Here is a 27279-nt window from a genome sequence, read left to right as displayed (position 1 = left end):
TTTGAACCGTTGATAAAGTGTGGCAAAAATTAATCGCATCTAAATTTTGTTAACTCTGCAATTTTCACCTCATACTATATTTCTGAATCTCACAATCTTAACCTCAGTAATTTTGTTTGTTGTATAATTTTTATTGAACGTAAATTTCATGTTCTACAGTTTTGACCTCACATAATGTTTCTATTTGTACAAGTTTATTTCACACCACATCTTCTGTTTGATAAATCTTTGCTGAATTCTGTTTTGTAAATACTTTGTTGATGAATGTTTCTATCATATAAATTATTTGATGTCCGACTTTAATCTCACATAAGAATTACTTGAGGTAAACTTGAGGTGCTATGTGTGCTCCGTGTTAATTTGAGTGAATCTGTGTTTTTTATTGGTTTCATATAACATTAATTAACATCATTGAACTGCCTGTTTTATAATCCTCATCAAGGTAGTATAGACTTCGTATTCTTTTTTTTTTTTTGGCTCAGATTGAAAGAGAGACATAGACGTTGTCAAATTGTACTGATAATCGTGCACTCGTTATCAATATATACTTCTTGCTAGATACTTCTTTTATCAATAACTTCAGCAATTTAATTAAACACTATTAATTTCCTTTGTAAACCTTGTGTTCACCCTTACCGTGGCCTGCTCTTTGTTATTGAAAAGTCAGTCACCATAACGGGCCCTTTGGTGTGAAAATTTGTGTATTCGTCTTTCCCTATAATTTAAAAAAAAAATGAGTATTTGTTTTAACTGTAATATTATAATTAAATCTGGCTCTGGTACTATTAATTGTGATGGTTGCCAGGGCCCCCTACACCTATCCTGTGTGGGTCTAAATGATAAGGAGGCTGTTAAATGGACACGATCTAATTCCAAAAATATAAAAGTTGTATGTAATGCATGTAACACGGATGTGAATCTATTTAAAGATCTCAAAACTTTAATTTCCTCGCTTGAGACACAATTTAGTAGCACCATTCAAAAACTAAAGGAAGAATTTCAAGCTCAGATAACAGATTTAAAAAGTACAATTACCATTACACCTCAGCCGGACAAGTACGATTTTGAAGACATAGTGCAAGAAATAACGGAACGCGAAAAAAGAAAATGTAATATTGTTTTATTTGGTGTCGCTGAACAACCACCTCACTTCACCAAAGATCAGCGCCAAGAAGAGGACAAGGGAATTGTTGAAGACATAATGAAGGAAGTTGGATCAAATATACAAACCACAAACTTAGATATCCACAGGTTAGGTCGTTATTCTGAGAATAACCCCCGACCAAGACCAATTAAAGTCATATTAAGTAATGAAATGGAGGCCCATGATATCATTCAAAAAGTTATAAAAATTAAAAGTGTTGAACGTTTTAAAGACATCTTCCTATCATATGATAAAACTCCCCGACAAATAGATTATTATAAAAAAATTAAACAAGAGCTTACAGAAAGAACTGCTAAGGGTGAAGCTAATCTTAGAATCCGGTACAGTAACGGTGTACCAAGAATTGTTACTATCAGACCTTTAAACTAAATCGCTCACCCAGTCACAACAATTCCTACAATTGCCTGTACCAGAACGTCAGAGGTCTACGCACCAAAGTTAATGAAGTATATAATTATATGGCATCAAACAGTGTTGAATTAGTTGCTCTTACGGAGACATGGTTGTCCGAAGATATTGATAGTAGCGAAATATTTCCACTAAATAATTTTTGTGTCTATAGACAAGACAGAAATTTCAGTGCCACTGGTTTAACTAAAGGTGGGGGTGTTCTTTTGGCCGTAAACAACAACTTCATATCTTCGGCATTGAACCTGTCCAACTTAACAAAAGTAGTACCATCTATCGATATACTTGGGGTTTCTTTATTGTACAATAATATGACAAAACTATATATTTTTGTAATTTATATACCACAATCTGTATCATTTCACGATTTTGAGCTATTCTTCGATGCCTTCAGCAACTATTACAAAAATTTTGAAAGCCACACCATTGTTGTTGGTGATTTTAATGTTCCACTTTATAATAGTGATCCATATAATAGATACACATCTGCCTTAAATAATTTTGCCAGTTTCGTTAATTTTCACCAGTATAATACTATAGAAAATATTTGTTGTCACATTTTGGATCTAGTTTTTGCCAATATCCCTTGTAATGTAAGTAGATCTGATAATCCAATTGTAAATGAAGATGGTCATCATTAGAGCTGTGCGGTCGAAATTTATTTATCCCCACTATCCGTCCCATCAGGCCAGCAGTGCAGGCCGCTGCAGTCTTGCCTTCCTTGCTTCTCGCTTCTCATTGTGTATTATTTTTCATAATTCACATCAATCGTTTTATTGTCAACGAGACCGACACTTGAACATTATTAAAATTATTATTCTTATTATTTCGTGGATATGGATTTTAAAATCATGAACTGATTTTCAGTGAACATTATTTTTGGCGTAAATTTCTTCGCTATACGTAACATCGGCTGTGAGCCACTGGTCTGCCGTAGTAGGGGTCGATTCGAAGCGTTTAAATTTCGACCGCACAGCTCTAGTCATCATCCAACCTTAAATATTTCCTTTTCTGCAACAAATAATTCTCTTAAAAGTTTTACTTTCTGCAATAACACACAAGCCTTTAACTTCAGAAGGGCTAATTTTCCATTATTGTATAATTTGGTTCTATCTATAAAGTGGACCCCGTTGTACGAAGTTCCGTCTGTTGAAATCGCCTGTGACAAGTTTTATGAAATATTGATTAATTTACTCGAAATAACAGGTCCTAAATACCGTAATGGCAAAAATTCTCATTCATATCCACCTTGGTTCAATACAGAAGTCATTAGTTGTCTACGTACGAAATTCTATTATTTTAAAAGGTACAAAAAGTATGGCACTAATCAGTTTTACGATATGTTTAAGCAATACCGTGCCAGATCAAAAGTCTTAATTGATGCCAGTTTTAGGGTATACATTAATAACATGCAAAACACATTATCAGTTGATCCAAAAAAATTTTGGAGCTTCATTCAGCATAAGAAGGGATGTAGTCGAATTCCTGGAATCATGCAGTACAAGGATCGCATTTTAAACACACCGACAGAAATTGTCAATGGATTTAGTGAATATTTCAAATCTGTTTATGCACCAAATATTAATATACTTTCTAATGAGATTTCAATAGATACTAACACAAACCATATTATGACCAATGTCACAAATGATGAGGTCTTCCAAGCTTTGAAGCAATCTAAAAATAGTTTTACATCTGGAGCTGTCGTCTTTTTGTTTAATCTTTTGCATAACAAAATTGACTGTATCTATATTAACAATAAAATTTCATACTATGTCCCAAGGTTTAGCACTCGATACAGAACGTGTTTTTATTATGACACTTGCAGGACTAACATTTTAATAAAATCTCCAGTTGTAGTTATGTGCGAAACATTCAATAAAATATCAATTTGGTGTGATATAAATTTTGACAAAATTAATTTTATTAAAAAAAAGGTTATCTCGGTTTTTGGATTATAATTAGGGTGGAAATGTATAAAAATGGTAGGCTTTTCTTTTCATTCCTATTCTTTTATTTTAAGTTTACTTTATTTTCAGAAATATATTAGTTAATTTATTATTATTTTCTGTAACTGGGTGAAAATACCTGTAGAAAATAAATCTATTATTATTATTATTATTTGTTGTTTAAAATTTCACAAGGTTGTATGGCGAATCTAAATGTTGTTTATTGCTCTTTAAAACTTTAACACTTGTTCAGTTGTTGTTAACATCAGAGTTATAAGAGATTGAATGTTTTAAAATGGAACTGAGGTTAAATAACACAGAAAACGTGGCAGAAGCGAGGTTCAGTTCCTAGTCGAGCTGGCGAGATTTATCGTGCCACCTGTACAAGTCCACAGGTTTGGATAGATTCAGGGGCGGCCGCCGATTTTGTAAATTTCTCGATTTGGCCCAATAGTCGAGATCTCTTGCGGGTTGGACGACCGTCATGGCCTAGTTCCGCGGCGCACGTTCGTAATGGAGATATGCCTGTGGGGTAGGCTTTGCGATAGATAGAATCACCGTCGTGGGGGGAGAACAGTTCCAGACCGGTAGCCCAGACTCCGCTTATACTACAACGCTCCAGGGGTACTTTTGTTGTGCTCCTGTTAACTGCCGTAACTTAAACAAAGAAAAAAGAGTTCGGCCACCACACGCCTGTAATAACTTTTTTGCGCTGCCATAGTTGTAATTGACATTTTACGTTGACACGTGGCGTGTCGCAATGGCAATGAAAAAGGATCTAGTGTTGCAAAATACAAACGAGGAATTTAAGCTTTGAAAAAATAAATTGATTATCACAAAGTAATTACTACTAATTGATAATCATGTATCTAAAGTTATTATAACAAAAAGTGGCTCGAAATTTTAAAAAAGCGCAATTTAAGTTGTAATCTTAAATAGGGGAATTTGTTGATCAAAATTTGGATTTGTAGTACCTAATTTGACAGTTGACACTATTCGGTGGTTTGGTTTATGTTGTTGACAACTATTATGTTATTACTGTTTGTTAGTAGTTCTTGTTAATTAAAAAAACCGTTTAAACTTGACGTTATTCGGAACCTCACGCTGAATCATAATCACAAGATTCTCTCTGATCTGGAGCCATAAATGAAAATGTTTCCATTGGTAAGTATTTCAGACTTCTTGGGTTTGTGTCATTCTGCCGCTTTAAAAACGCTGTTAATTTATAAAATTTCGAATGATTTATGTTATGTTTGATGCCAAGAGTACTTTTCAGAACTGAATATATTGTCCACAGTGTGGAGGCTTTCATAATTTCCGACTTAATTTGGAAATAAACCAAGAGCGTCGTTTCAGAAAATTCGCGTATTTTATTTTCTTCGCACCACTTGACGAATTTTTGATATTCGGCTTCATATAGACCTGCGGATTTTGCAGGCAACAAATTTGCAGATGCTTTATCTGCAATTTTCTGAATACGTGCACGATTTTCCATTTCAACTTTGAAATTCAAAATCTAGCCCGGACAAATTGACAGATTGGTACCTATTTGACGTATTTGGTAATAAATTCAATACCAACATAATTTCAATTCAGTAATATTTATTCTTTTAGCGATTGAAAAATGTTATTTTTTCAAAAAGGCAGCGCAAAAAATATTGTATGGTACTCATGTGAAAACTCCATTGCATTACTCACTTACATACAGCGCTCGACTGCGTCTCGCGCCGTATTCCCGTTCGTTATGCAATGGACCGTTTTCAACACTTGTAACATAAATAACTAGTGTATTTGCATCCAGTTACTTGATTCAGTTTTTGCTTTGTTTTATTAAATTTGTGATATTCAAATATTTGCATTGATCCCAAACAGATGTATACAAGGTGACTGCGAAATACATGCAAAAAAAAAAATGGGGAATAGCTCACAATATGATTATGTCACTGGGTAAAATTCACGGTCCTAAGTAGTAGCAGTGTCTAGAAAAAATTATTTGAAATTATTGTTGTTTTGTGACCTACATAATTACTACAATGAATGGAACAGAGCGAGTCGTATTAAGAACCAAAAAAGTGACTTTATCAGGCACTTTTTTAATCGCAACGTGAAAAACACGAAAATGGCCAGTTAGCATCGAGCGGTCGGTGAAATCGGTTTATGGTGGAGTTTTCCTATGCAGATTGTGTCGATATGGTAATTGGTGCATCAGTGGTACAGCATCTCCAAGATCATGGTACCTTCAACCTCAAACTCACGATCGTGGCCGTGATAGGACAGAAAGAAGAAGTTGGATTTTCACAGCTTGTAGTGCATCCTACATTAAAAGAATACGGCCACATCCATACCATGTTGACAAAGTACAGGGTTTGGAGCCCGCTGATTGTCCACGTTGTGTAACTCACTTTTTGTCCGATCAAACTCCATATGCTCGTCAACAAGTACGATTGCAAGAGACAGTTTTCGATAAATGTGTATCGGTTGGATGAAACAGTTAGTTTGTAAAAATCAACAGTGTACAGAAATTATCGAAGAGCTTCAACAACAAGTGAAAGTGGCAACCGCTACTCCGGTCTTTTTTTACTTATCAACAAACATCTTGCGACGCTCTGACGCCTGTATGGCTAGTCAAGGACAACATTTTCAACATTTCTTATAAAAAGGTAGTAACATTTTAATTTGCTCTTATTTTTGTTCCAATAAACAATGCAAACTCGTTGTGGCAAGGATCAAACATCCGTCAGAATCAAAAGTTGATCATCATGAAGCATTACCAAAAAATTTTCGCACTGACCTTTAACGATGAATGAATAAATGAATGAACGAATGATAAGCAGCAAAAAGTCAGTTTTACTTTTAATTGAAACTGAAAGTGTTTAGGTCGTTTTTATTCGAACGTTTTTCCAACTCTGTTTACAAGGTGGCTCAGTGCCTTCGTATCGACGGTGGTTCATGGGGGTTTTGCCCCATTCGAGTTTTAATTTGTTTTTTTTATATTTCGACTCTACTAGGGTGGGGGATGCCGTGGTTAAAATATTTGCACTTATTTCACAGTCACCCTGTAGAATTTTCCGGTTGTTCGTTTTTCATGTGTGTATGTCTGTCAATTCGCGAGTGTTTTTCTTTCATATGTAGAAGAGAAAAGTTATTATCACGATGAAAACATTTTTTTTTCTTTTAAACATTAACAAATGGGCGTTACCTCTTTTTTTCATTTCTAACTTTACTAAAATGTCAGTCTTGAACATAATTAAATCTTAAACTCACTTTTAAGTCGTCAGAGATGATATCTGGATAATCACAAATATTTCCTTGTCAGTTAGGCCGGTGTCGAGGTGAATCGGCTTTATCAACAATTACTCAACCTGCAAAAATGCAAAGGGGGGTGTGAGCCATCGATCCCCAAGATTGCCAGATGCAATCTGCTACTTCCGTGATATTTATTACCAGCGAGTCCGTGTCTTTTTAATTAATTGATAATCAACAAGTTCAGTACCATTTTATTATGATCTGCATAAGACTGATTTACTTCACAAATTATTCAGCAATGAGCTCTGTCCAAGAGGTTGGAGTCAAAACGGTCTCTATCGTCTGATACGGAGTGTGCAATGAGTACTAAGGGAATACCGCGCGAAGGACTCACCCTCGCTATCGACAATGGCGACTAGTACTGAGTCGTGCAATGGGGCGAAGGCAAAAAAGGCGCACGACGCCCCCGCTCCAGTTAGTATCCCAGGTCTAGTATCAAAGAGTGCAGGGACACCAAGGGAAAGGCGCGCGAGGTGCCCACTTTGATAACCAGTCCTTTGACCAAGAACATCAAAGGAAGGCACGCGAGATGTCCGACTGACAACTCTGTCCGCCACAAACAGACACTTCCCCCGCCACAAACGGGAGGCTATCCGCGGAAACGGATAGTTCACACAAAAACGGTTAGTACCGGACTGTGCAATGGCAAGGGGGAAAGTACGCCCCCTCACCGGCCCCAGATACTACCCCGAGTTGCCAGCTAGGTAACACAGGAAGGTGGACAGCTAATTAAATTAGCTCGACATGTCAAGGCTCATTTCATCAATTATTATATTCTCAATTTCTCTCAAGTTCTGTTAACATTATTTGACAACTGACTCGGTACCACTTATCAATAATCAGGTCAAATACAGCAGTAATGATAAGGAACGGACTCACCGAATTATTGCAGATTATTATCCAATTAGATTTAATGATGATTAGCAGTACGGATTACACCTTTGTGAAATCGCGCTCACATCACCACACCCTCAAGAACCGATAACTCAGTGATAACACTCACTTCAACACTTTTTGAACAACCGTAACACGGAACTGTTAAATTTTCGTCTTAATCGGTACGCGTCCGTTTTAAAACTGAAATCTTTTTCCAGGCCTTTTTAGTTACACCCTCTCAACAGAAACACAGCCAACCAATCAACCCCAATCTGGTCTATTTTTTTTGGGTCACACATGTGGTTTCTGTTTTCGCCTGCGACTGCGATAATCTCAGATTTGTTTCGCTCAAGTGTAAGTCGCCGGACCACCCGCACCCCTGCACCGCAGGCCATTAGTAGGCGTGTCAAAGGACATAGGCCATTCCCCAGTTTCTGGGAAATATATATTTTTACGAGCCCCAAATTAGCATGAAACTCTTAACTGCATGCTTTTACACCCCAAATATAAAAAATATGAAGAGAAACACATGTTAAGTACAAACCTATCTTACACATATATCTTAAGGTGTTTGAAATGTAATATGTCCGGGAATAAAACAAAGGGAGTTTTTGCGCTGAGGAGTAAATCTTCGCAGCGTCTTTCCTCCGGTGAGGGGGGTGCCGTACTCCCCCCTCCAAAACAATTTTGTCTAATATTTCTTGCGCTCTCGACAGTGTATGCACTTGTATGAAAGAACGTCTTCCCGCCATTTTTCAAAAACAAAACAAAAAAAAACACAACGTAGGTTCCTATTTGTTAGACGATCACAGCCAAGGCAAAACTTTGAATTTTTAAATTTTTCGTGGGCCTTTCAAACTTTTTCAAAGTCAATTTAATGGTGGGAAGTTTGAGTTATCACAGTACCTAATGCTTACATTTCAGATTTAAATTCCGTATAGCGTCCAAAATTAAAACATGGGGCAATACCAACAATATTTCCCAATTGTCCTGGTTATTTGACAACAACACTATCGAAAACGAGGATAATTCAAAGACATGAAATTCCATCGGAAAGGGCAAAAATGGAGCAGCTTGAAAATTTCGAAGCTGTAGATAAAACAGTCGAAGACCTAGACGTAATTAAAAACCCTTTTAAGGATTTATTGGATGGAAATATACCATTTCGATTGCCTTCTTTTTGTGAGGTTACCACATACAGTGAGGGTGACACTAAAAATGTAATGTTTTCAAAAACAGTTTTCAAAACACAAAAGCCAAACGTGCAACATGTTTTAGTGAATGAAAATTTTCAGTTACATTTTTTTGTAAATCGCAGGGAAGTGAATATCGAATGTAACGTTGAACAGATTTGAAGGAATGTGAATTTGTTTGAGGACACCTTGAAGAAATTTATGTCATCAGACATTTGCATTGGCGGAAATCTCAGCCTTTAAAAAAACAAGCTAAATTACGTGGTATTTAGCTTTGAACGAGCAGATTCCTGAAATGTGTCTTTAAAGTGTATATTTTTTAATTTTTCTTTAAGTGACATAAAATTGTGACCTTTTCCACCTGCACTGAAGTTGAGAAACGCCATATTTTTTAGAAGAATATTTGAAACTCAGTAACTTTTAATTAACAAAGTAGTTCTAAAAAGAATTCACATTGCTAGTATTAAAAAAAAACAAACGATTGATAGTGTGTGGACGTGTGTGAGCTGTGCTCCCTGTGTTTTTAATCTTTTTCAATAGTTACGTTGCAGGTTATTTAATATAAATTGGACAGTAGGACGTGTGTGTGCACTGTTATACTATCAACAATTTTTAGGTGGATTCGCAATTAACAAATTAATGTTGCTTTTTTTGTTGGGTCTCTGTGACGCTATTGGCTCGTGTGAATATCAGTTATCGCTAGAGTTTCTTTTTTGGGTTTAATTATCTTTCTTAAACTTGTTTTTATTCAAGTGGCTGAACTTTAGCTGATTAATATTACCACAGGGTACAGTGGTGTAAATTAGCACACTGATTATAATCAGTTATATTATCTATCTAACTAGCTCTTTTTAATTTTTCCTATTATTTTTTTTTTTAAGATGGTTGTTTATTGTATAACTTGCAACAGTGCTATCACCCCTACAATTCCCGGAATTAAATGCAATTCCTGCACCAACCATTATCACATTTAGTGTGTTGGTATTGATGAATCCCAATACGATGCCTTCAAATCCCTAAGTGGTGTTTGTTAGAAATGTGACGATTGCCTTTCCACAAAAAGTGACACAAGACCGTGCAACTGTTGCAAATTACTACCAAGTTTATTAGATACAATAAAAAATCTTAGTGAAACTGTTGACGCATTAAAGCAACAAATAACAAATTTAACATCAAATCTACCTAAAAATGACTCTAACCATGATTACGAGAGTATGGTACAAGAGATAACTGAACGCCAAAAACGTAAAACTAATATAATTTTATATAATATGCCTGAACAAGATCCGTCTCTAAATAATAAAACCAGAAAGAACAAAGAAGCTGAATTGGTTTCCGATTCTGGTAATGAGCGTTCTTCCATCCCAGAACTAATTTCAACTCCAATTCGACTTGGCAAGTATGATACCAATAAGATTCGACCTATCAAATTAACACTTAAAGAAGAAAAAGATGTATTCAATTTATTAGGCTTAATAAAAAGGAAACGTCGTAATATTGATGCTGTTCCGCACTTTAAATCTGTGCATGCGTCATCAGATAAAACTGATAAGCAAAGGCTGTATTATAAGGAGTTACTGAACCAGATAATAAACAGACAATCGAGAAAAAACCTTCTTTAAACTAGGCCTGCCCAATTCTGTAAAAAAGTTCCACTTATACTACCAAAATGTTCGTAGCCTCAAAAACAAAATGGATGATTTTTTGGTTTCTTCAAGTGATTCTGATTTTGATATAATTTGTTTAACGGAAACGTGGTTAATTGACTCTATAAATAATGCTGAATTTATCTTAACAGATGTTTACAATGTGTTCAGGTCTGATCGAAATTTGATAACAAATAACGTAACTCGTGGTGGTGGTGTATTATTAGCTGTCAAAGGTAACATTTCAGTTGAAAAAATTGATACTCAATGTTGCGTGTGCTACAATGTCGTCGGTACGCCTATGTCTTTAGTACGCCTATGTCGTCGGTGTGTCAAAGAAATGTTGCAGCTGCAGGTCTGCAGCCACCCCTTTGACCCGGTTGACCCGTTAAAAATCATTGGGTTTCGATTCGGGGGCGACTTCTTATGTTACACCGACACAGTTAGTTTTTAAGTCAGTCGCTATTAAGTTTTGTCCGGAACATCTAGCACACGGGTGCGCTGATGTAATAATCAATTTTCAATAAAACTGTGTGCCATACACAATTGTTTATAATCTCCCCTCACCGCTACACACCACTCAAGCTTTTCAAACTAATAATCCATCTGTAGATCTTGTTGGATATAAATTAAAACTTGGTTTTCAATCTCTCTCGGTTTTTGTAATACAGGCTGACTGCGAAATACATGCAAAAACAAAATGGGGAATAGGTCACAACATGATTATGTCACTGGCAAAAATTCACGGTCCTAAGTGGTAGCAGTGTCTAGAAAAAATTATTTGAAATTAAATGTAAATTGTTATACGCGCCGCTGGTAATGTTTGGTGACCTACATAATTACTGCAATGAATGGCAGGCGACTCGGTTTAAAAACCAAAAAAGTAACTTTATCAGGCACTTTTTTAATCGCAACGTGAAAAACACGAAAAGGGCCAGTGATTATCGAGCGGTCGTTGAAATCGGTGTATGGTAGAGTTTTCCAATGCAGAGTGTGTGCGCAAACATTTGCATCAGTGGTATAGCATCTCCGAGATCATGGTACTTTCAACCTCAAACTCACGATCGTGGTCGTGATGGGACAGAAAGAAGAAATTGGATTTTCGTAGCGTGTAGTGCATCCTACATTAAAAGAACACGGTCACATCCATACCATGTTGACAAAGTGCACGCTTTGGAGCCCGCTGATTGTCCACGTTGTGTAACTCACTTTTTGTCCGATGGAACTCCACATAGTCGTCAACAAGTACGATTTCAAGAGACAGTTTTCGAGAAACGTGTATTGGTTGGATGAAACAATTTGTGGAAATCAACAGTGTCCAGAAATTATTGAAGAGTTTCAACAAGTGAAAGTGGCAGCCGCTACTCCGCTGTTTTTTTACCTATCAACAAACCTCTTGCGACGCTCTGACGCTTGTATTGCTAGTCAAGGACAACCTTTTTGAACATTTCTTGTAAAAAGGTAGTAGCATTCGAAGTTGCTCTTATTTCTGTTCCAATAAACAATGTAAACTCGTTGTGACAAGGACCAAACATCCGTCAGAATCAAAATTACCAAAAAACTTTCACACTGATCTTTAACGATGAATGAGTAAATGAATGAACGAATGATAAGCAGCAAAAAGTCGGTTTTACTTTTAATTGAAACTGAAAGTGTTTAGGTCGTTTTTATTCGAACGTTTTTCCAACTCTGTTTACAAGGTGGCTCAGTGCCTTCGTATCGAGGGTGGTTCATGGGGGTTTTGCCCCATTCGATTTTTAATTTGTTTTTTCTATATTTCGGCTCTACTAGGGTGGGGGATGCCGTGGTTAAAATATTTGCACATATTTCGCAGTCATCCTGTATATTTTCCTTGTGCTCCGTCCTTTGACGGTTTAAATGCTGTTTGTGATTTCTTGAGGAAGAGTTAGTGAGTCTTAATAATATAATTCTAATAGGTGACTTCAGTATTCCAAATTTTAATGACATTATCCCTAATAAAACAATTCTTCGTCTACAGACATTTGCACATTTTTTAAATTTAAATCAAATAAATAATATTTTTAATTCTAATAATAAATTATTAGATTTAGCATTTTCGAATATTCAATGGGAAGTTAGCCACTTTGATAATCCAATGGTAATAAATAGAAGACAAGTATCATCCAGCACTATTTTTAGTTTGCACCTTCTCAGTTGATAAACCGATTAATTTTCCACGCCATGGTAATGATAACCAGAATATAAGTGCCTTTAACTTTCGTAAAGCTGACTTCATCTCTCTTTACAATGACAATGATATCCTATTCAGGCGCGGATCCAGAGGGGGGGGGGGGGCAATGGGTGCAATTGCCCCCCCCCCCCCCCCCTGACACACGACTGAGGTACTTTATTATTTTCACCAATTTCAAAATTTTGAAATCACATTTCATTTTGTAAATACAGTACAACCTCTTTAATCCGAACTCACGATTATCTGAACATCCAGTAATCCGAACAGAGGCTATTTGAAGTCAATGCCTCTTTAATCCGAACAAAAACTCTGCAATCCGAACTGAACTTGAAAATATGCATCTATGTACTTCTAAAAATGACGCAAGATCTTTCTGCATTATGTTGTATGGAATATTTTGAAATTTTTAAAAATTGATATACATATTTCAATGCACTAAATGAATTAATTAACTCTGGAAAAAAGGATGAAGTTATCGGAGAAATGAGACCCGAAGTCTACAAGAGAAAGTATTTGGTTAAATTTCGAAAATTGTCGAAAATGGGTCGAAATTTGCATGAGAAAAATTTCATTTTTGATTTTCCTAAAAATTCTTAAAAAATTCAGAGATATATATCCCGACGTGCTGATTCCAAAAATGTACCATGTTTATGGTAACGGAACAATATTTTCGGAAAATTCGCTGTGAAATTTGAATTTTCGAAATTTTTAAAAATTGCGATATTTCAACTGGACGATTCTGGAAAAATGGTTTAAGTTATCGAAGAAATGAAGCCAGAAGTGACTTCTGAGGCCCAAAATCTACAAGAAAATACATTTAGATAAATTTCGAAAATCATCGAGCATGGGTCGAAATTTGCATAATGGAGGTAATACGAATACATCATCAAAAATTTCATTTTTGAAAAATGTATATAAAAATTCTGAAAAAATTCAGAGTATAGATCCCGGGGTGCTGATTCCAAAAAGATAGCGTATTTATGGTCACGGAGTAATATTTTTTTAGAATGTCTCTATTATCCATTGTTGCTTAAGAATTCTTTAATTTTATTTAATAAAATTTAGGTTTATTTCTTGAACTTTGTTTTCAGTTGTGTATGAAGTTGTTATTCATTTCCCTTTCAGATTTTTGGGAAAATCGCTGATCCGAATAAATCGTTAATCCGAACACACCTTTTTCCCAATAATTAGGATTATCGAGGTTCTACTGTACACTATACGTGTAATGAAAAAACCCAAATGTCACCCATGTTATGTGAAAAAGAATATACTAGCTAAAATTTTATAATTTTTTTTGTATAAAACGAATTTCTGGGAGATAGGTACAATCGCACAAAAATTGCCCCCCCCCCCATAAACGAAATCCTGAATCCGCGCCTGATCCTATTAACTGATTGGTCATTATTATCAACTCTTTCTTCTGTAGATCTGATGGTTGATTGTTTTTATAATATCCTGTTCAATTTATTCCGTAAACATGTATCTGTCTTTCGGTCAAAAAAGCGGCATTATCCGCCATGGTTCAATAGGGAAATAATAAACAATATTAAATTTAAATTCCGATACCTTAAGAAATAATACAGAGCTTCAGGTCTACATTTTTACCTACTGAAATTTAAAGAAATTAGGTCCCTTTTAAAGAAGCAAGTAAATACTGCTTATAAATTGTATATTAACAACATTCAAATTAACATACATCATGATCCTAAGCAATTCTGGGGTTACATTAATGCTAAAAAAGGTAAAACTAGAATTCCAGGCCAAATGTCATTTGGTATAAACAAGTTTGAAAATCCTATGGAAATAGTAAATGCCTTTAGCTGATACTGTAAATTCTACCTCATGTGTTGTAAATATATTTAAGATCACGGAAGATGATATAATAAAAGCCATCAAAAGATTGAAACCAGGTATGACATCAGGTTCAGATCAGATTCCAAGTTTCATAATTAAGGACTGTAAGTTTCAAATTGCTAAGCAACTCCTACTAATTTTTAATAAATCCCTTGAAACAGGGTTTTTTCCTAATAAATGGAAAGAATCTAAGATCTGTCCTGGCTTCAAGTCCGGTGATGCATCCAAAATTGAAAATTATAGACCAATCTCCCTGCTTTCTAATTTTGCTAAAATTTTTGAATTAATTCTATATTCCCATATCAACCCCGAAGTGAAAAATTATATATCAAAGTATCAGCACGGTTTTTTAAATTATAGATCAACAACAACAAACCTCATAATGTTCTCACAATTTGTATCTGAAAGTTTGGAAAATCAATCACAAGTCGATGTCATCTATACGGATTTTACAAAGGCATTTGATCGTATTGACCACAATATTCTTCTTAAAAAACTTGTAAATTTTGGATTCACTTGTAAATTATTAAACCTTTTTCGATCCTATCTTACACTCCATACACAATTTGTGCAGTATAACAACTTTGTATCTTATTCTTTTATTGCTAGCTCAGGAGTTCCTCAAGGATCTATATTAGGGCAACTTCTCTTTAATTTATACATAAATGATCTACCTTCCAGCATACACTGTTCAATTTTGTTATTTGCAGATGACGCGAAAATATTTCATAATATTAACTCACGGAATGGGACTATTTGGCGCGGCCGACTTGGCGCGGTCAACTTGGCGCGGCCAACTTGGCGCGAGCCATTTTGGCGCAAAGCCAACTTGGCGCAGGGACACTTTGGCGCGAGCCATCTTGGCGCGAGTACATCGGTATATAATATAAAAAATATTTATTGTTCTTACTTTGGTTGGCACCCTGTTATTTATGCTAAGCGTAGGCAACCAAATACAAATTTTCATTCGCACAAATTCCATTAACTAAATGATCCACGGAGCAAGAAGTTCCACGTTTAGGAGTGTGTTTATAATGGGGTGCAGGGCGCGAAGCGCCCCTTGTGTCCATTAAAAAGTTGACATTACCCCTCCCCGCGTTGGAGACTATAAAAATTAGGTTATGCTAACAACGGGTGCAATTTTTGTATATTTATATCTATTTTTCTTGGTGCAAGTTCATTCGCGCCAAGATGGCTTGCGCCAAAGTGTCCCTGCTCCAAAGTGTCCCTGCGCCAAAATGTCTCGCGCCAAGTCGGCCGCGCCGAATTGTCCTAGACCGATTAACTCTAGCAGATGCTATCTTTCTTCAAAAAAACTTAACCAGGCTCTATGAGTGGTGCATCAGCAATAAATTTAAATTGAGCCTTCCTAAATGCAATTTTATTTCATTTACTCGAAAAAAGAACATTATTACTTATGATTATAAAATAGATCAAAGCATACTCCCGCGATATAACACTGTTAAAAACTTAGGTATATACTTTGATAAGGCTTTTCGATTTGATCAACATTATTTTAATATTATTTCATCCTGTAATCGGACGCTGGGTTTTATTATACGTAACAGTAAATCTTTCTATAATACTGACTGCCTCGTAGCCTTGTACAGAACACTTATTTTGAGCAAGCTTGAATATGCTTCCATTGTGTGGTATTCTATATATCAAACCTACAATGTCATAATTGAAAACATCCAACGTAAATTCCTAAAATACTTATTCTTAAAATCTCATAAAGTTTATCCCCCCAGAGGATATAACCACGATCTTCTCCTAGTTGAATTTAAGTTTATCCCTGTTTTAGTAAAGCGTCAAACTAATGTTCTACTTCTATTATATAAATTACTTCACTCCCAATTGGATATACCTCAAATGCTTGAAAAACTGAACTTTTTTGTCCCACGAATGTATGCCAGACATCGTTCAACTTTCACCTACAATATCCCCAGGACAAATATGATTGTTAGATCGCCGCTATACCTGATGTCATCTTTATATTGTGGTCACCTACATTTAAAATTTCAAATTTGGCGCTACAACTAGATGGCAGCAGTGAGGAGGAGGCAGTAGGGGACGCAACGGGATCGAAACAGAATTTTAATAAAACCGCTCGTTCGAAGATTAAAGTTTAGTTTTACTAAAAAACCGACTACAATTTCAGAAGTGGGATGAACGACCTTAACATCGGAATGACCAATGTCCGATTTGTGTTTGTGAAGTGCTGATTCATGGAATAGTTACACGGATAAATGGTAGAAGAGTCAAGCACGTGGAAAATGTGAGGTTATGTCAACTCATCACGTTCTCATAAAAGGAGAAGATGGCAAGAACCCTCCAAGAAGTGGAGTTGTGTGACGACGCTATTAAGAATGGTCCTTATGCATCGGTACGTACGCTATACGGCCTTGCCTTTGACGACGGTAGTCGGTTGAACAGAAAGAAGCTGTGTCAATGGACTGGTTTCCCTTTTGAGATCGCATCAGATGACTTCAATGAGAAAGTGGATGAGGTAGTGCAGAATTTTACGATCGCAGAACTTTGTGGAGTCGGCCTTCTACTGGGGTTGAATTGTGCAGGTACTCACCAAGAAGTGGCCGAGAGAATTTGTTCAGTGTTGACTGATTTTGATCTGTTTACACAAGAAAGAGTTGTTCAAGAACAAGAGAGTGAAGACGAGGACGACGAAGATGATCCGGTAGACAGTGATGATGGTCGAGCAGGCGCGGCAGCAGTCCCTACGTTCACCATGTCTTTCAGAGACATCGAAGATTCCGTACGCACTTTTAGTGGTGATGACAATTATGCAATCGAGACTTGGGTCGCAGACTTTGAAGACATCGCTAAACTTATGAAGTGGTCGGAACTGCAACGACTAGTTTTTGCGAAGAAATCATTAACTGGGCTTGCTAAGTTATTTATCCAAAGTCAGAGGAATTTGGGTACATGGAAGGACTTGAAACGCAGGTTATTGAGTGAATTTTCCAAGAAGGTGAGCACTGCTGAACTGCATCGCATGCTGAATAATAGAAAAATGAAAAAAGAAGAATCTCTCCAGGAATACTTGTTGAAGATGCGTGAACTCGCTTCAAAGGGTCAAATTGAAGAGGAGTCAGTAATCGAATATGTCATTCAAGGTATCAACGATGATCCTGAACACAAATTTTTGTTGTATGAAGCTAAAACTTATGTCGACTTAAAGAAAAAAATTGAAGTTTATGAGAAGATTAGAAAGACCCGTACACCTTCGACTCAATCTGTTGGTCAACGTTTCCGAAAGCATAACGAAAACAAAGGAACTTATTCTCCGGGGTCTGTAGGAGCGAAGGGCAGTAGTAAACCCCCTCCAAATCAGAACATAATTAGAAGATGCTATTTGTAATGGTGTGGGCCATTTCGCCTCAAATTGTCCAATTCCGGTGAGGGAAAAGGGTTCCTGTTACAATTGCGGTTCAAAGGAACATCAGAAGAGGAATTGTCCAGGGAAGAAAAAGGAAGACAACACCACCAATGTGATATCAACCGAGACACAAGATCCTTATATGGTAAACGTTAAGATTAATGTTAAAGATGATTGTCAAACCTAATGTAGCTATAATTTGAATTCATTAATCGATACAGGTAGCCCAATTTCAGTTGTAAAAGTTCGGTATGTCACCGAAAATAATTTCAATGAAGGTCTAAATCCAAATTTAAATTTCGTGGGTGTGAATGGATCGAAGCTTGATATTTTGGGTATTTTTAACACGGAAGTATTTGTTAATGAGACTGTTTTACCCATAAAATTCTATGTAGTTCCTAATAGCACCATGTCCTTTAACGCTATATTAGGTAGAGATTTTCTCAATACCAAGGGTTTCACGTTTACGTTAGGAGATCATTTAAAAATTATTTCAAACGAATTTGAGAAAGTAAATAACTTTGACGAAATTTTACATGTCGATTTTAAGGTAGGTGAAGAAATAAAAAATAACAAAGAAGTACAGATCAATCCTTGTTAGATTATGATAAAAAAGTGGAAGTTTTGGAAGTGTATGATAATTTTTATTTATGTAATGACTCGCCAAAGATTGATTGTAATTACGAAATGAACATTTGTGTTAAGAATGATCAACCAATCTCTTTTAGACCACGGCGTTTATCCTTTTCTGAAAAAGAAAAATTACAAAACATGTTAGATGATCTATTAGAACGAGGCATTATTAGACCTAGTAGCTCTGATTACTGTAGTCCAATTGTACTGGTAAGAAAAAAGACAGGTGATTTAAGGCTTTGCGTTGATTATCGCGAATTAAACAAAATTACTATTAAAGACAACTTTCCTACTCCTTTGATAGAAGACAATCTGGATGGACTTCGAAACAAAAGATATTTTACGACCCTTGATCTTAAGGATGGTTTCCATCATGTTCGTGTAGCAGAATCGTCGATTAAATTTACTAGTTTTATCACACCTTTAGGGCAATTTGAATATTTTAGAATGCCTTTTGGGTTAACTAATGCCCCAAGAGTTTTTAACAGATTTATTAATTTAGTTTTCAATAAATTAATTCGAGCAAACAAAATTATTTGGTACTTAGACGACATTCTAATAGCGACCAACAGTTACGAAGAACATTTAGATATTTTGAAAGAAGTATTTGGTTCAGCCTCCCAACACAATTTGCTTTTTCGAATTGATAAATGTGCTTTTCTTATGTTTGAAATTTCTTATTTAGCATATCTAGTAAACAATGATGGCATCAGACCTGATCCGAAAAATGTTGAAGCAATTTTGCAGTATCCAATTCCTACAAATGATAAGGAAGTTCATAGGTTTGTTGGTATTGCTAGTTATTTTCAAAAATTTATAAATGGGTTTTCCGTCCTTACAAAACCTTTATATGACTTGTTAAAAAAGAATGTTGAGTTTCGGTTTGATGAAAAAGAACTTGAATCATTTGAACAAGTAAAAAATCAATTAGCTTCTTATCCTCTTTTAGCTGTGTATGATCCGCATACCCAAACAGAGCTGCACTGCGATGCATGCACATCTGGGTTTGGAGCTATTTTACTTCAAAAACAGTCGTCGGGAAAGTTTCATCCTGTTTTTTATTTTAGTCGTAGGACGACCGAAACCGAATCTAAATATCACAGCTTTGAATTGGAATGTTTAGCCGCTATTTATGCTATTAAACGATTTCATATATATCTCTTCGGTATACATTTTACGATTGTCACAGACTGTGATAGTTTTAGGCTTACTCTGAATAAAAAAGATATTAATGTTCGAATTTCTAGGTGGGCACTATTCTTACAAAATTATGACTACGAATTGCAACATCGTCCAGGAACACGGATGATCCATGTTGATGCTTTAAGTCGAGCCAACAATATTTTAGTACTAGAGGAAAATACACTGGAACAAAATTTAGCTATTTCTCAAAATTTAGATTCGAGTATTCAAAAGGTTAAGTCTGAACTCGAAATCCGCGAAAGTACAAAATTTGAACTTAGGAATGGACTAGTGTATAGAAAGAGCAAAGGAAAACTTTTATTTTACGTTCCTTCGTTGATGGAAAGTCAGATCTTAACTATGTGTCATGATAATTTCGGTCACGTTGGCGTGGACAAAACTATGGAGTATCTAAAACGCAGCTATTGATTTCCTAGTGTTAAAGAAAAAGTGAAAAATCATGTTCGAAATTGTTTGAAATGTATCACCTTTTCACCAATTGGTGGCGCTGTGCCGAGTGAGTTACACAATATCCCTAAGGGAAATAAACCCTTTGTCACCATACATATTGACCATTATGGTCCATTAGAAAAAACTTCGACAGGTAAAAGATATATTTTTGAGATCATTGATTGTTTCACTAAATTCGTAAAACTGTATGCAGTCAAGAGCACCAAAACTTGTGAAGTAATCAATCAGTTAGAAAATTATTTTAGGCACTGTAGTGTACCATTACGTATTGTATCCGATCGGGGATCCTGTTTTACCTCTAATGAGTTCGAAAAATTTGTTCAAGAACATATGACTCAGCATATTAAAGTCGCGACGGGGTCACCAAAATCAAACGGTCAGATCGAAAGAATCAATCGAGACTTAACACCAATGTTGTCAAAATTGGCTATTTTAACAAACAAGTGGGAGAAAGCTTTGGGAACAGTTGAATTTGCTATTAACAATTCGTTTTGTAGATCCACTGGTAATTCTCCATCCGTTTTATTGTTCGGTATTAGTCAAAACGATCCTAGCGATCCTTTAAGAAATTTATTGGGCGCTGAAGCTGAAAAAGAAGATGACTTAGCCGAGGTTCGAGAAAAGGCTCAGTCTCAGACTGAAAAGTTACAAGCATACAATAAGCGCATGTATGACCGAAAACATAGACCTCCTAAACCGTACAATGTCGGTGATTATGTGATGATAAAAAACATAGATGTTACACCAGGTATTAACAAAAAACTTTTACCTAGGTATCGTGGTCCCTACGAAATCAAGAAGTCATTAGGCAATGATCGTTATTGGATTACAGACGTTGAAGGTTTCCAAGTAACGCAAATCCCATTTGAGGGAGTATGTTGTCCTGAGAATATGAAGCTTTGGCTTCAATAAGTTACCAAGAGATTAGTTTCATTTGTTCATTATTTCATAATGTTGTGTTTCTTAGTTTTGTTTCCACCTCGTTCTAGTTTTGACGCTAACATGTTCGTCTTTTAAGCCGTCTTTTAAGCGATTGGGTTTTCTAATTCATCTCTAATACCTTTATGATTTTTATGTGTCCTAATTACTTATGTGATTTATGTACTTTAGATACTTATGTGCGTCTTATCATTATGTTATTTAGGCGTTATATTATGTATTGGATTTATGTGACTTATGTTTTTAACATTTTATGTTTCACCAACTTATGATGTTTGTGTGACTGAAGTTTTAAGCACCTTATGTTTTATGTCACTTATTATGTTACGTACCTTATGTTTTACTTTGTGTAACTTATGATGTTTGTGTGACTGAAGTTTAAGCACCTTATGTTTTATGTCACTTATTATGTTATGTACCTTATGTTTTACTTTGTGTATATGATCGGGACGATCATAATGTCAGGATTGGCCGAATTGTGGTCACCTACATTTAAAATTTCAAATTTGGCGCTACAACTAGATGGCAGCAGTGAGGAGGAGGCAGTAGGGGACGCAACGGGATCGAAACAGAATTTTAATAAAACCGCTCGTTCGAAGATTAAAGTTTAGTTTTACTAAAAAACCGACTACAATATAATGAAGTTTGTAATGATATTGACATATTTCATTTGAGATATTCAACGTTTAAAAAATGTGTTGAAAGATTTTCTTTTTTTTTGGAAAAAGTAGGTAATATTTAGTAGTATAATCATTAATTTTTGTATTAATTTAGTATTAGTTTAGAGTTTAGCCACTAATCTATCTATCGTTTCGTAGTTTATTTTTCTTTTTATTTAGTTCTTTTTTTACATACAATTGTTCTTTTAAGTTGTACCTGTAATTGGTGTATTTTACACTGTTGGGCAATCAAGACATTATTGTTATTATTATTGTTAAATGCACTTTTTACTTGTTCTAAATTAAAAAGTAACCTTAAACTATGAATTAGAGTTTTATTTATCTCAAACCAGACAACTTTTACGCCTGATAAGGGTTTTATATCCTTTTTGAATTAAATTAATTAAAAAAAACTTTCAAATTTCCTTAAGCTTCCATATTAAACTAGGGCTTGTGTTCGGTGGCGCCTCTAGCGGTCGCGCCAAAAATAACGGAAAGTAAATGGAGCCACGTTTTTAACGCCGTGGGATTGACAGCCGTTTGTCCTTCTTATCTAGGTCCGTGGTCCGCGCCAAAGTGTCCCTGCGCCAAGTTGGCTTTGCGCCAAAATGTCTCGCGCCAAGTCGGCCGCGCCGAATTGCCCTAGACCACAGACCGTGATTTCACCATGTTGAGTGATATTAAGTACTTGCACTTTATTTTATAATCAACAAGAATTAGGATATAAATATAGTGTTGTATCATTGTAATTACAACTTAGGTAACGATCTACGAAAATTCGTTAAAAAATATATCGCGAGGCCGCCACCGTAACTGGGTCAATATTTGCAATGTACTAAATTAAGCTTCGCCCTTCAAGCTAAAAACAATGGGGTTTACGGAATTTCAATATCTCTATCCGTTACCCTGTATAATAGATATACCTTTATCTCTATCACGTCAAGATTTCATACAAATTTTCCATCATCACATTGTAATGTTATCACTTCTGATCGGACACAGTGATATAACTATCTACTAACGATTTTTAAACAATAAAATTAAGAGATCAGTATCTGTATGCGAAAATAAATTAGGTAACAAAATTGTTTTAATAATATATAAAAAAAATTACTGAGTATTATCACGTTATCAGAGATACTTTATGATCAGAATCCGGACAGGAATAAGTGCACTTGAACTTCGCCTCGGAACTATTAACATTAAAGTGGCTAACTATACTGTACAAAAGTGGGCTAGTTTTAGTTCAAGTTCACGTAACGATTATATTATCACGTATCGCGTAGTATATACTGACTGTTCAACTTTTACATAACAAACTAACATCAGTATCTAACTTACCGGGGAAGATTTTTCAGGTGTTTCACTTCGTTCGTCGACACTTGTCCTTTTCGAAGTCTATAAATAAATGTAATTGTAAATAAATTGTTATAAAATGTATTTTCTACAATAACTTACCGAAGCCATGTTTAATCACAATAAAAAGTAATCGTTATGCAATAATTGTAACTTGCAACTAAAATGACAGAGTTTTAGGTAATTGTCATTAAGGTGTTAACTTGATTATTCGTAAAACTCTTTTGACAGAGACTCTAGAAAGCAATCAGTATTTATAAAAAAAAAAATATCTTTTAAGTAGCTCTTAACAAAAATATATTTTTTAAAACATTGACAAGTGCTTTTTATTCAAGGTTATTTACACAATGGAGAACTAATAGATCAGATTAGATTTTATTTAAAAGTATGCCATTTTTAATTTTATCTCTGAAATATACAAATTCAAATGGGATATAGATTTTTGAACTTTAAGCTCCAGTTTGTGGATAAATACAATTTTTCTGCTTTATGTTATTCTGAAAAATGGGTAGCTTACACAATAAAAATAAGCCCCGCGTTTGAAGAATGTAATACCGAACGTGTCTCAGGGTGCGTTGGGACAGTGCCTAATTTTTTCATCACTTATAGCTACATCGTTAAATATTTACATTCGCAAAAATCCTTTCTGAAAATTATATTTTGAGGCCAAAATTGTCTTATTTATACTGCTGACTTGTATGTGATTTACGTCAGTTGCTTTAATGAATTATTGTGATATGGTCTACTAAATCTCTTGTACATAAATATCTTTAAATAAAATTTATTTGAAAATGCAAAAAAAGAGTCAAATGTTAAAAAAACGAATTAAATTTAAAAAATGAACAACACAAAAATTATTTTTGGAAAAACGTAAAAATGAAAAACCGACTAAAAAATTAACTAAGGAAACAACAGAAACTAAAATGGTCCTGCAAAAGCCACCCAATGCAAGATTTGACAGAAAATTTAAATAAAAACATTCGAGTCTTAAAATAAATTAAATCATAGAACTTCCAAGACCGTTACAACCAAATCAAGTTTTGTATTTTAATGATTAAAACCTATATACTTCAATTAAACGCATAGCACAGTAGACCATCATATTTACTCAATGTGTAGGACATTATTTACAGGAAAAAGGAAAAAATTAAATTTAGTTCGTATATATTAACACATTTATTATCTTAAAGTATTTGTTGATCTTATTTTTTTGCACAATATTGTTTGCAACACACACAATATAATCGATCTAATTTCCAAAATTCAATTGGTTTGTACTGATGCTTATCAGTGCTCAAGTAGTACTATAAATATGTATACCGTCATTTTCGCTGATAAAAAAAAAACACAAAACAAAGAAAATGCGTCTGAGTTTGAATTTTGGTGGAAGACTGGTAGGGTGGCATTTAAAACCAACTGCTAGATTACGTCGACTACTTAAGAGGAGTCGCTACGTTTGGCTCTTATGGTGTTGTCAATATATTTTCAGAATGTAATATCTCCATTATTAATACACCAATGGTTATGAAATTTTATATGTAACTTGTCCACAAATTTCACTACATGACTGCGAAGGCAGTTTTTTTTTAAACAATTTATTATTATATATTTTTTAAATTTTGTTGAAATTTTTGCATCACGTGTTTTAAAAAATCAATATTTCAGTTATTTATGGAAATTTTGGAACGGGGTTGTCACCACTGTTTTCAGCTTGCATAACTTGAGAAATTCTACGAGGTCTATTTTTGACTTTATTTGTTGGGACTGAGATATAGTAAAAATAAAAGTTAGCAACTTCTATGATATAGGCTTTTTTTAACTGTGTATCGTTTCTAAAAAATAAAATAGACGATATATCTCGTATTATTTCTGGAGTTTTGTAAGCTGAAAACAGTGTTGAAAACCGTGTTCTGAAGTTTTATTTAATAATTGAGACATTGATTTTTAAAAATACGTTATGCAAAAATTTCACTAAAATTAAGAAAATAATATGATCACAAGCTGTTTTTAACAAAATTGCCCTTGCGTTATATAAAGAAAGTTATGGACAACATATATTTAAAATTTGAAAACTATAGATCTGTTAATAACGGAGATATTACATTTTGAAAATAGAGCGAAAATTCCGCTGAGAAAACGTAGGGACTGGCCTTAAGTAGTTCGTAGTTTTTAACAAATTTATTATCTTAACATATTTGTTGATCTTATTTTTTAATTAACACAGTACTGTTACGACACAATCTTAAGATCTGATTTCCAAAAATTTTGTTGTGTAACGATAAACGACTCAAGTATTGCTATAAATACATATTCCGTCATAATCGTTGATAAGAAACACGCTAATAAGTCGTGAACAAAATGCGTCTGAATTTGAATTTTGCTGGAAAACTGGTTGATTACGCCGATTTCGCACCATTTTCTCCAAGTAAATTCACACAATCCAGATGTCCTTTTTCTCGGGCGTGGTCAATGGGCAAACGACCATCTCCATCAGGAACATTCACTTCCGAACCACTCGTTATCAGTAACTTTATTGTATCTAAATGCCCAACTTCGCACGCATAATGAATCGGCAGCCAACCATTGCAATCAGGAACATCCAGCGCTGCGCCACTAGTTATCAGCAGTTTTACCACACCTAAATACCGACTCTGACAGGCATAATGAATCGGCAACCGTTGACTTTTATCCACAACATTGAGTTTGGCACCAGATGTTTTGAGTGAACCTGTTGTTAATAAATACCCTTTTTCGCACGCATTGGGTGCATCCATTTTCACGGAATGGGTCATCAGTACTTTTAGTGGATCCAAGTAGTTATTTCCAGACGCATAATGAATTAGCAGCCGACGTTTTTGATCGGTAACTTCCAACTTTGCAGAATTCTCCACTAGTATTTTTACAACATTCGAATGACTATTTTCGCACGCATAATGTATAGGACGCCTACCACTTCCATCGGAAACATCTAGCTTTACGTCACGCTTTATCAGCAAATCGACCACAACAGAGTGCCCTTTTTCACACGCATAATGAATTGGTAGTCGGCCATTTTTATCAGGAACATTCACTTTCGCAACATTCTTTATCAACAGTTCTACTAGATCTAGATGTTCTGTTGCACAAACACAGTGAATTGGCAGTCGGCCATATTTATCAGGAACATCTATTTTCGCACCATTATTTATCAACAGTTTTAATATACCTTGATGTTCTTTTTCGCAAGCGTAGTGAATTGGAAGCCGACCATCCTTATCAGGAACATCCATTTTCGCACCATTCTTTATCAACAATTCTACTAGATCTAGTTCTTTTTCGCAAGCGTAGTGTATGGGCAGACGACCATCTCCATCTGGAACATTTTCTTTTGCACCACTTTTGATCAGTAAATTTACTACAGGAGAATGTCCTTTTTCGCACGCATAATGAATTGGATGTCGTCTAGATTTATCAGGAACATTCACATTCACACCATTTCTAATCAGCAATTCTACTAGATTTAGATGTTCTTGTGCTCAAGCGTAGTGGATGGGCAGTCGACCATCTCCATCTGGAACATCTTCTTTTGCACCACTCGTTATCAGTAAATCTACTATGTCACAGTGTCCTTTTTCACACGCGTAGTGAATTGGCAGCCGACCATCCTTATCAGGAACATCCAATCTGGCACCAGTTCGTAGCAACAGTTCTACTAGATCTAAATGTTCGTTTTCACAAGCATGATCAATGGGTAATCGACCATTTCCATCTGGATGATTGACTTTGGCACCATTCACTATGAGTGATTTCGTTGTATCTAAGTATCCATTCTGACAAGTATAGTGAATGGGTAACTGACCATTTCGTCCTGGAACATTCACATTCGCACCATGCTGTAACAGGAATCGTACCATATTTGATACTTCTTTATCACCATTCGTCCTTGGAAATTTTTCCACGTTACATGCATAATGAATTGGGTGCAGACCATCTCCTTCCGAAAAATTCACTTTGAGACTGTAATGTATGTATTGTGGGTTGCGGATAGCAGATT

The 27279-nt window shown here is 35.2% G+C and overlaps 2 protein-coding genes across 2 annotated transcripts in view; both read right to left on the bottom strand.

Moving 5' to 3' along the window:
* Positions 1-23453, bottom strand: part of LOC135138627 (uncharacterized) — a 57073-nt gene extending 33620 nt beyond the window's left edge. Inside the window, exons 1-2 of the mRNA XM_064068605.1 lie at positions 23349-23453; positions 23232-23288 (exon numbers count right to left, since the gene is read on the bottom strand). Coding sequence (XP_063924675.1) covers positions 23232-23288; positions 23349-23357 — 66 coding nt within the window. The 5' untranslated portion in view covers positions 23358-23453. The remainder of the gene's footprint in view (positions 1-23231; positions 23289-23348) is intronic.
* Positions 23454-25642: 2189 nt separating this feature from the next.
* LOC135138626 (serine/threonine-protein phosphatase 6 regulatory ankyrin repeat subunit B-like) lies at positions 25643-27195 on the bottom strand. The gene is made up of 3 exons (XM_064068604.1): positions 27160-27195; positions 26788-27118; positions 25643-26736 (listed from the first exon to the last, which is right to left on the bottom strand). The coding sequence occupies exons 1-3, from the start codon at positions 27193-27195 to the stop codon at positions 25643-25645; spliced, it is 1461 nt and encodes a 486-aa protein (XP_063924674.1).
* Between the last annotated feature and the right edge of the window lie 84 nt (positions 27196-27279).

This window comes from Zophobas morio, unplaced genomic scaffold, assembly GCF_036711695.1.
Source record: "Zophobas morio isolate AGI-343-1 ecotype UQ-CSIRO unplaced genomic scaffold, CSIRO_AGI_Zmor_V1 ptg000030l, whole genome shotgun sequence".
In the NCBI taxonomy this organism is placed as follows: domain Eukaryota; kingdom Metazoa; phylum Arthropoda; class Insecta; order Coleoptera; family Tenebrionidae; genus Zophobas; species Zophobas morio.
The sequence above is the reverse complement of the archived record's forward strand: the minus strand, read 5'-3'. Positions and strand labels throughout refer to the sequence as shown.